Consider the following 11108-nt stretch of genomic DNA (forward strand, 5'->3'; position numbering starts at 1 on the left):
CCTGCATATTTTGACAAGAGCAATCATTACTGCGATTATATAGGAAAATATGCTTGCAGTCAACAGTGGTTCTTTTTTCTAAGAACCCGTATTTGATTAATATTAAGAGAAGCAAGTGAATGGGTTTACTTGAAAGTCTCAGGAAATGAAATTGTGCTCAAAAGCGAAATGCTGAGATCCTGAAGAGATCAGGCACTACTCTGTAGAGATTACAGTCTGATTTTTCCCCCCCTAATAATAAAAAGAAAACAAACAGTTCCTCAATCTCAGCTATGACAATAGGGCAATCTATCTGAGATGGAGCAATACTGAAATGATACACCAATTCTTTTAGGCACAGAGCATACTGAAAAAGCTGAAGTATCTGGTGAAGGAAGGATAAAGGGGAATAGACTGGGACAGAGGTACCAGATAACTGAAAGATACGAGGATATTCTCAGGGTACTACTCAAAACATTAAGAACACCCTCAGGGGAGAGAGGCCAATCAAAACTAGAGGTCTATTTGAAAGCTAGAGCTAACTCTTGAAACATTTCTAGATATTTAGTAGAGGCAGCATCCCCACCTTCCCAGAGAAGGCTCTAATGGGAGGGTGATCATAGTCACACTGCCCTGCTTCCAGCCCAAGCCACTGCCTGCCACCACAGATTGAAACCAGCTGAGAGTCAGAGTCACATCCTGTCTGCTCAGAGATCTAATCCTCGCAGCTTCAAATTGGCTGGGCCTGGATTTACTGATAGGTTAAATTTCTGAACTGTTATTAAAGCTCCTCACCCAGAGCTAGTCTGTGCACAAAAGGGCCTCAGCAACCAGGAATTCCCCTCAAGTACTGGTCAGTGTGCCAAGAGCTTCAGGAGTGGCAGAAGAGATTGGTGCAGACGGCAGCCTCGTATGAAGAGCTCAAAAGTAGAACATATGAATCTGAGACCTGGACATGTTATGTCAGGGCACCAGTGCTGTCCTGGGGATGAGATACTATCTCTAGCACTACATAAAACATTCTGAAGAAGTCTAAAGGCCTGGTCTGGAGAACAGAGCCTTCTTACATACAGCATTTCACACGTGCTGGTCTTGCTCAGCCATTCTTTTGCACGTTGACAGAAGTAATGTATTTTTTAACTTCAGCTTAAACTCTGTGGATTAAAATACCGTGGCAAGAATCCAAAGATACAAATCCAGTGCAATCACTGTGACAGAGTTGTTACCACAGCCCCACATGGAGCTGGAAGCTGGTCTGAGGCAAACAGGCATGTGATCAGTGAGTCTCTTTACGTACTCTCCAGAGATCTCAGACCAAACAATTCTAGTTTGCTCTCTGCATACAAGGAGATGACAGGTTGATTCTTACTTGATGGCATGGTACATGTCTTCCAATATATCCTGTTCAAAGTCTTTGCCTCCATTCACACCTTTCAGGTTCTTCCGAAACTCCTGAAAAAAAGTTACACCAATGTTAATTCCTAGTATCTCCAGCTTTAACTGCTTGGCTAGGATCAGCACTCCACTTGTTTTTCATGGGACCAGAAGATTTTCCTGTGTTCTTCAACATGCAGCCTCAAAGTTCAAAGACTAAATGCTATTATTAACGGCAATAGTGTGCAGCAACCCCTGTCTCTGCTCCCAAGGAAAGAACAGACACAACATAACACATGTTTAGCTGAGGGTGGACATCAGAATGACAGGTCTGTACCACTGCACTGGCACTCACAGAACTTGAACTCTCTAGAAGCCCATAACGGTTCAAGAATCTTCTCATTCTTACTGTATCTTAGGAGACAGTTTTTTCACACACACACACAACCCTCTTGACGAATTTGGCAAGCTGTCTGCTAAGCTTGTATTTCTTCAGATTGCCCCTTGCCCACAGCTCCCATTTCCAATCGTACTCAACTTCAGTGCTGCACAACAGCTTATTGTGTACATGAGCAATGAATGCCAGGGAAAAAATAAGGTGCAATTGACACCAAAACAGGTACTACATTGCTATCAAAACCAGAGAAGACAGGTGCCTACACCGATAACACCCACCTCCAGAGTCATTGGGACATTCTGCTTGCGGACATTATGGTTGTGCTGGTCAGTGTTCAGCATAATAACTGCATAGGCCAGGGCAAAGCAGGCATCACTATTAGCAAACGGGGACCCATTTGATTTCTGAAAGGCAAATGCATGCACAAATTAGTCCTACAGAAACAGTGATATCAGCGACCCAGGACAACCATTTTCCTGCCCACAGTACTGAATCATCTCTGGGACAAACAAAAATCCCAGGCTCTGGCTCCAGCTTCCAACAAGCACCCCGGAAATCTATGTGCCACTGCCATGTCCTACAAAAAAACAGCTGCTGCCTGCAGGGCACAGTGAGCTTATACAGGCAGTTTGAACTGACATGTGCATCATGGCAAGCAGAAGTGCAAGAAAGAACGCAGTTTTGAGCTTTCTGCCCACCAAGTACATACCCTCCAATGTTCTGTGAAGGCTTCCAACAGTCTTTGGATTACGGGTGCCTCTCCTGGTAATCTAAAGGCCTCTAGATAAAGTCGTAAAGCTTCATCCAGCCTTAAACCTTGGAAGCTGAAAGTCCTGCAAGAAGAATGAAAAGCAGTGAGAAACTGAAACAGGATGGGAAAGGTAGGATAAACTTACTGACTACAATCTTTGTTTCAGCATCAGGATACCAGATTTCACAGAGGACAGTAAAGATGGGGGGGCAAGCAAAGAAGAAATACACCGTGAACAGGCAAAAAACAATAAGAGAGTCAACAATCCTACAGGTGATTATGTATGTAATAATCTCTAAAGTCTTCACAGAGACTGGCCCTACTGAAATAAGCTCGAGTATTACACTATTATATGTACCTAAGGTGTTACCATATGCAAGAGATGCATAGAATTAATGCATGGTGGTACACAGAGAACCAAGCAATACAAATCCAGTGCCTCCAGGAACTACTATTCTACTGCTTTTTTTGATCACTGAAGTCTTAACTTTCATCCCTTTCTGACTAAAGAGATACAGAAAGATACTCACCCAACAAAGCTTTCCAGCAAGTCTATGTTCTTACGGTCACTCACAAATTCCCCAATCATCTTCTTGTCCAGGCGAGGATTTTCCCGTAGCCATCTGGCCACCTCATTGTTGTCAATAGGGGTGGCAAGAAGGTTCTTCTCCTGCAGAAACTGTATCCCTTTCTTTGGCTTTTGGTTGAACTGCTCTGTGCCGGTTATCAGGAGCTGAAGGAGACATTTGGATAATTACAAGCTTGAAGTGTGCTTCTTACTTTAGATTGTTCTTGGCATTTGAACCAAAAGCAAAGTAGAAAATGAATCAACCTCAGCATGATCAAGTTTATTGTACTGTGTAATCCAGCAAGAAGGCTAACCAAGGCCAGAAAACCTGCATTCATCACAAAGATTCACTAGCAAATAATACTGGACAGAGCAAGCATGAGCTGCTGTCTTTGAAAAGCTTTGACATTTCACCGAGTAATTAGCTCTGCTACCTCGAATGCCTCACCTGATCTAGTAGGTAAACAGAGCAGAGGAAAGTCTCTGATGAACCCCAGATATGTGACAAGATCAATTCTGCCCAGTTACAACAGCAGCACGGTTCCATGCCCTCTTCTGTTCCCTTTGGCTCCAGGCTCTTGTACTCTACCTCACTGCCAGGAAACATGCAGCAAGAATCCTTGGCACTTATCCAGCAGGTGCAAGGAAGAAGTGCTGCAAAAGCTTAAACTAAGAACCAGAAAACATTCTGCTAGTGAGACACAGTCCCAGGAACATCTGGTATTCCAGTGTGAGAAGGCTATCTGTAGGCTGGGAAGAGCAGATGCATTTTTGGTTTCGAAGGGAAGTCAACTGTTCTGCCCTGCTTGATTCTTATTTTAGGAAACTAGACTGTACCACAGTCACAGTGTCATAAAACATCTGACTAAGAAAGGGTTAACTGAATGTTCTTGGTGGTGTTCAGAAAAACCAAAAGCACAAACAACTGTATGAACTTTACTAAGGCACCAGAATAAATGTCAGTTCCCTGTTAGCTCCTATCACGATCAAACTGCTAGCGATGACCTAGTGAACTAAATTCGTGACCATCATGATTACTAGCTCCCCTGGGTTTCTCAGTACCTCAGAAGCCACCAGCCCTCTGTTCTCTGTTTCCCCCGCTTGTGTAACATCTTCAAATTGCAATGAAACAGAGCCTGAAATAGCATGGAGCGCAAAAGGACCCAGTGAGGGCATAACAAAATAATAACCATGTGCTGCCCTGGTATAACAGGCTTGAAGGGACTGTATGACGCTAGCAGCATTTCTGTTCAGCTGTAAATCCTGTAACCCAAGCCCTAGGGTATTCTATGGACTGGTTTTACTTCTTAAGACCGCCTGAAAGGAGAGCAGACTGCTGGCAGTTTGCGCTGCATTTATAATCACGTCAGTCCTACGCTTTTGAGCTTCTGGTCATTGCCTTTGGAAACATCAAAGAAAACTTTTCATTTGATGCATAACTTGTTTTCTGCTTTTATTTAGCTTTTTTTCCTCCTTCCAGCTGTGGTAATGTTTAGTACTTCAGAGGTTACAGGAAGCAGAACATGCTGGTGCCATGTCAGCATCAACATAACTTAAGCTGAACATTTTGTGTGTGCTGTTTACATGCTCAGGATGAAATCATTAGCAGATTTAGGGTCAGGAAAGGATTTTCCCTGGGCAAACTAATAAGAGTTTTATGAACATCTTTCTGCCCTCCGCTGTAGTGTAAGGCACTGCCCTTTTCCTAGGACCACCTGGAACTTTCTTTAAGGAACTCTCAAGCACAGGCAATGCTCTTGATTTCTTCTAACCTCGTTTTCCAGCACAGTAAAGCTGGAGTATTAACAGAGGTTTTCAGTTAGAACAGTGGAAGCACTGTGTGAGCTTCCTTCTCAACAATGGACTTTCACACAAAGTCCATTGGCAAAGCTGCCATGAAAGCTATATTTAAGGCAAAGCAAACGGTTACAAACGAAACAGTAACTAAATCAATATTAATTTCCTTGAAATTAGCTAATGCCAAAACTTGGTGGTTGCTTTGACAACTGTGCTGACAATCACTTGCCCATACTGTCCTTGCGGCTCGGGAAGCCAGTTAGCGTTATCCCACTGCAGCACTGTGTTGTAGGAAAAGAACCAAGTTCTTAAGTACTGCAGCAGACTTCCTACAGAGAAACCAATGCCTTAAATTACATTCAGATCCACAGACTGTCAAAGCAGATCACAAGGCACAGATTAGTATTGCAGTAGGAAGAGATCTGTTGTATTTACTTCAGTATTTTTGTTTAAGTAAGTTTAAACAAATATGACCACCTTATAATAATGTAAAATAAAAACACCTATGCTGGAGAGAGACATCAGAAACCTTTTAGCCAGGTATAAATCAAAAATCTTTCTCTTTACCACCTATAAATTGTTCAAAGACATTAATTTCTTTTTTTCCACTATATCATCTGGCTTCTTACGCCGCAACTACTAAGGCCACTCACGTTTCTTCCAGAATAGGTGTCATTTTCATATTGAAATTTAGTAATCTCTCACTTCCTAAATAACTTAACTACCTCATGTATACATTGTGCAAAGAGAAGAAAATCTGTACAAAGAATATCTGTGAATGAAAAAAACCACCCAAAGCCAACCAAAAAAAGCAGTCCCACATAACCCATAGGGACTTTAGATATCATATTCATCCGCTGTCTCTGGAGGTGAAGAAGCAGGCCAGTATTTGATGCTCGATACAAGACAGCAGGTAAATACAAGGCCATCAGCATAGAGCACCTTTGTCATCAGCATAGAGCACTAGATCTAGACTGGAACCACTCAGGGAACGGAAAAGATGCACGAAGTTTAGACTATAACTTGGATTCATGAGCTTCAAAGAAACAGACAGGTAGACAAAGCAAACATGGGAATAAACAAATCAGGATAGCAGGCTAGACTATTAATTTCTACTACGGGCCCCTTGATACACTCCCCATTTACAGCTTTGATAAGAGTAGGGAACCTGCCCTTTTCAATGACACTACCTAATGATCTCCATATAATGCAAAATAGATCCAGCAACTTTCCCACCCAGAAATCAGATGGACCTAGCTTACAAATAGTGCCACAAAGTTTCCCCAACACCTCTTGCAACTTTTAGTGCAACTAAACCAGAACAGGTAATAATCACTGCACTCTCTGCAGTATAGCAGGATTTTCAGTGAACATTTAATTCTTACCAGCAGAGGCCAGAACTCAAAATTTCTGAGATATCACCAGTCATGCAAAGCCCACGTGGGATGGGAAACAAGGGGCACACTCAAAGATTTGTATGTAGTATATTCCAAATCATACCTTCTTTTTGTTCTTAATCTGCATAAGTTCCTGAGGGCTTGGAAGGATACAAGAAAATCGAGTAGGCTTCCTGGGGATATTCTTCTCAGCTAGAAGAAAAAAATGGCACTACAGTCAAACCTACCCCCAGAGTAGCACTCATCCCACTACTGTGTCCCATCATAACTTTCAGTCATGGAGTCTTGCTGCAATGTGCTGCCCTGCAAATGGCAGTCACACACCTACTATTCAATTATTACGCTACTCCCACCCACATTTGGTTCAGCATAATTGCATAGTAGCTTCTTGTCCTGGACAATTTCACACATCCACAACACTTAATTTTCTGGCTATTTTGACTACCTACATTACCAATCCCCTGGACAGCCCTTGACTACCTTAAAAATACTAAGCATTGGTATGAATTTCACACATTTTTGTCCAAAGTGACCCACCAGATCTAACCCCCTCCCAGGAGAAATGCAACAGTTAGCAGTCATACATAGCACACATACAATAAACAAATATTCACCACATACCTCCTTCCAATTTTGAACACACAATAGCTACAGTGGTCTATAGTATAGAAGGAACAGTCAGCAAATGTCAGGACCACTCTCAGCATATACACACACAGAGCGTCAGGGTATTGCAGAGACTATTACCTGCCTCGCTTCCTCCTTCCAATTCCATGCAGCCTTCCTTCATCTGGTCAGCCATAAGGCACCCACTGGTGGGAGGACATGCCCCAGCTGTTTCTGAGACTGCAGTGGAAGATTTTCCCTCACTGAGTACTCTCTCATTATCTGTAGAAGTTAAAAAAAAAATCCCACACATAAACAAAACCATAAGCCAAGGAAAAAGCTAGCAGCAGAGCAATAATGAACTGATCACTCTAACTGAACATGTGCATATTCAAAGGAGTTCCCCCTAGTAACTGTGATTCCTCAGTATCCTCTGTATTTTGTCTACGTGAATTCCATGGCATACCTTCCTTCTGTTGTGACTCCCAGTCTTGACATGGCCTTTATATAAAGCTTCAGATAAAGGGCACATTTTAATATCTGTATATTTTACAAATAGCGTGGTTATTAACATCAATGTGTAGTTATAGAACATGCAACAGGAAGACTGAAAACATGTATTTAAGGAGTCTACTATATCAGCTACCAAAATGAAATCTGCAAGTTTAGCACAAGACTAAGCTTAATATCAAAATATCAAAGAAAGGGGTCTTACTATTGCTTGTTTCTTTGGTGGTGTTCATGGTTTCTGGGCTGGATTTGACAGCTTCCTTCTCTTGTTGATGTATGCTACTCAGCACTTTGGCCTGGCAATGTGCCTCAGTGCTATCTATCACAGTCAGCAATGCTTCCAGAGACAGCAGATGAACAGTATACAGCTGTCCAGAAACTGGGAAGGCATTCTGGGAAATAAAATATAAGTATGAGTCGATTTTCATGCCTCTCTCACCATAATGGGGGAAGGAAGTTTCCCTCGCAGCTGGGGGAAGCGTAAAGCATACAATGGAACACCCTAAACTTCCCACACAAAGCTTTCTAGCACATACTTAATGATTTATCTGCTCTGACGTTATTAAAGCATCATGCCTATTCTTTTCTCTTCTGCTTCCAAATGGTAAATGGCCATCTTCATCTCTACAGACTACTCGCCCCCAATCTTTCGACCACTCCCATTCTCAAGTTCTGCATCTGGGTTTTCCCTCGTTCAGAGTTACCGGCTTCCACTTTGGCACCCCCTGCCCCCTCCTGCCCTCAGGGGCCGGCGGCCCCCGGCCCGCCGTTCAGCACCTTGGAGAGCAACTTGGTGAGCTCCTCGAAGAGGTTGGCGCAGTAGTAGTCACAGTCGTAGTTAATGTAGAGCTCCGTCACGAAACTGGGAATCCTCCATAGCTGGACAATGGCCTCCAAAGCCATCTCCTTCATTTCATAGGGCATCTTTGGGTTTTCCACAGTGATTATTTCCATCAGCTTCTTGATGTACATCTGGCAGAAACATAGGGCAGCTCAGTTTAAGGAAAGAAAAAAGAAAGCAGGACAGTGAATAGCTTTGAGGACTACAGAAATAGATTTAAGCTTCATCTTCCCACATGGCCCTCCATCTTTAATGATGGCTTATTCTGAAGCAGGTTGTAAGAAGGTTTCAAATAGTTCTACCATTCAGTGCACCTGGATTTACCATTCTAAAAAAAAAAAATCAGTATGAAGGCGGATAGCGTAGTACACCAGTCTCAAAGACATTTTATTATCCAACAAGAAAAGGCCTACACAGCCTACCCATAACCCACGGAGTCATTTATACAAAGGTAAACTGATATTCAGACTATATCTTACTGGCTAGCTCTACGCATTTAACTGAAGCCCAATAAACTATTACTAGGCACCCAGTGATATTCAAAAACTCACCTCTAGCTGGAATTTCAGATGCTCTCTCATGCTCTCAAAGAGAAGAAAGCACACCCTGAGGGAGGTTGCATACAGATTGAGCCGTTCAACACTCAGTAGCTGAACAGGAAACAAGAAAAAACCTTTAAGAATTACGAAGGCTAATCATTATGTGCAGTAGCAGCACTGTGGCACTGCAGGTAACACCTGCAACAGCCTTGAGATCCACACATTGCCTCCCATAGGAATGGTATTTCAAAAAACAATCCCTTATTCAACCTCAAAGTCTCACTTTTTGCTAGCGAGGATGAATATACTTAATTCCCTTCTGCTTGTGGTAACAATTCCTACAACAAATTTGTTCTGTTGCCAAGTCCACAGATCCTGTTAGTGGAGAAGGAACTTGGGAAAAGACCTCCCTCTGAGATGGCCCTTTTGCAATTAATAGCTTGGTACTCCAAAGGTTCTGCCTACTACTAAGCTGATAACTTGCATCCATAATTACGTCAAAACCAGTTTTGTCAAAACACAGTGTTATCCCACAGTAACAGCTCATTCAAATGACCTTCATTCTTCTTGGCCCTGGTCTGAAGAAAATAGCACATGACAACCTCTCTTGCTTTGCAACAGCACTGTTTCACTGGTGCAATTCAGAAACTCTCTGATGCACTGCAATGAGAGTTATTTGAAGACTAAGACCTGCCAAGCCTCAGAATACTAAATTCCAATAGACTCTTTGATGCAAATCAATATCTGACTCCCCAGTGACATATGTCATGCTAGCGTAAGCCAGACTCACTTGAAATAGGTGCCGGCACAACTCCTCCTTCACAAGTCCCAAGAGGGACTGGCAGTTTGCAATGGGTGCTGACTCCAGGGCAACAGTTAGCAGCTGCAGCCCCATGTGGATCATCACCTCAGAGTTGTGGCGGTCATGAGGGTTGGTGAGTGAGATAAGAAAGCGGAACAGTTCTCTAATACATGGTAGCCCATATGGGACCAGTGCTGCTCCTAAAGGAAAACGAGAGATTAGCACTCGTTACTTCACTTTTGCTTTTTGCAGGTGCCTAACAAGTGTTACAAATGAAACTGTTACAGGCTGGCTGAGGAACAGGAGCTTACCGCCTTCTCAGCAGAAAAGTGAAACAGAATAGTGGAAAGGAGAAAGGACTTTAGCAACACTGCCCACCTCTCACCTTCTTTTTGGGAAGACTGAGTAAAACGTACTCCTCGGGGATTTACATAGTCCATGTCATGAACTGAGGCAGAGTCAGAATGTTCTGCTACAGATGTGCATTCCTCCAAGACCTCAGGGATAGACTCGACAGAAGCTGACTGGATCTTCTCCTCCCTCAGACTTTCATTCTTCATTGATATCAGTCATTTGAGAACGAAAGAAGCAAAACAAGCATTAACAAGCACTAGACAAGCTAAAAGAAAGGCTTATTTGTTCATGGTTCATTCAGAACTGTTAAAACTACAGAGGTCACTAATGGAAGAGGAGCAGGAAAACAAAACTTAAGAGAAAAGAGTGCCTCTAGATAATCTGAAAGCCTCTCTGCCCTTTCACTTCTATCTAGTTGTTATCTATTTTACATAACTCTAGGTTGTCAGACTAAGGCCTGTACTTTGAAGATACTCCTATAACCTATCAGTTCTTACTACCCCTGAGGTTAGGTTTTGCCTCATTTTTTGGTTTTAAATGCTACATAATTTCAGCACGCTATTTCTATCTATGCCCTCTTAGCATTTTTACAGTTCAAAATATCTGCAGCTCTGAAAGGTTCCCTGCAGGTCTAATCCATTCTCTCAACAGTATTACTGTTGCAGGGGAAGTGGAGACAAGACAAAGGAAAACTTACTGACAAAGGCTTTGGGTTCAGGTTTGCTACATTTCACAGCAACAGCAATGCACATACGCAAACACCAACAGATGAATTTCTACAAACTCAGGTAAAATTGTTCACTAAAAATAATAAAATGAATTCTGCAGATTTCCTCTGTGTTTCTCGCTAACAGTTCCTCCTTTAATTAAGGTTAATGGTATTGGCAGGAGTACAACTAGCTACCAGGTGCATTGTTGGGCTGCAGTTATCATTTCTCTGCCAATGGGGATGGTCTCAAGAGAAAACAAAGAATCAATGTTTGTGAATTTACAAATCACTTATAGCTAAGAATGTTTTATTCTGACACGAAGCTGAAATAGAGTATATACCCTATGACCAAAAAGAGAGACAGAAAGAGAGTAAGTGTGCTAAACCCACAACTGATTATGCTGGGAGTTGGAACTTTTCTTTATAATTTATATCCATGTACCTGGAGTTCAGGCTGATTTTGATTTTCAGTGACTTTGGCCTC

General features: G+C 42.4%; 1 protein-coding gene across 1 annotated transcript in view; it reads right to left on the reverse strand.

Annotated features, from left to right (window-relative positions):
- GBF1 (golgi brefeldin A resistant guanine nucleotide exchange factor 1) overlaps positions 1 to 11108 on the reverse strand; it is a 101957-nt gene that overhangs the window by 16941 nt on the left and 73908 nt on the right. The window contains exons 11-22 of the mRNA XM_009888831.1: positions 11067 to 11105; positions 9947 to 10115; positions 9550 to 9761; positions 8772 to 8870; positions 8157 to 8351; positions 7585 to 7771; positions 7011 to 7151; positions 6367 to 6455; positions 3032 to 3234; positions 2460 to 2583; positions 2029 to 2154; positions 1349 to 1431 (exon numbers count right to left, since the gene is read on the reverse strand). Coding sequence (XP_009887133.1) covers positions 1349 to 1431; positions 2029 to 2154; positions 2460 to 2583; positions 3032 to 3234; positions 6367 to 6455; positions 7011 to 7151; positions 7585 to 7771; positions 8157 to 8351; positions 8772 to 8870; positions 9550 to 9761; positions 9947 to 10115; positions 11067 to 11105 — 1667 coding nt within the window. The remainder of the gene's footprint in view (positions 1 to 1348; positions 1432 to 2028; positions 2155 to 2459; positions 2584 to 3031; positions 3235 to 6366; positions 6456 to 7010; positions 7152 to 7584; positions 7772 to 8156; positions 8352 to 8771; positions 8871 to 9549; positions 9762 to 9946; positions 10116 to 11066; positions 11106 to 11108) is intronic.

The sequence above is a fragment of the Charadrius vociferus genome, unplaced genomic scaffold, assembly GCF_000708025.1.
Source record: "Charadrius vociferus isolate BGI_N301 unplaced genomic scaffold, ASM70802v2 scaffold436, whole genome shotgun sequence".
NCBI lineage: Eukaryota > Metazoa > Chordata > Aves > Charadriiformes > Charadriidae > Charadrius > Charadrius vociferus.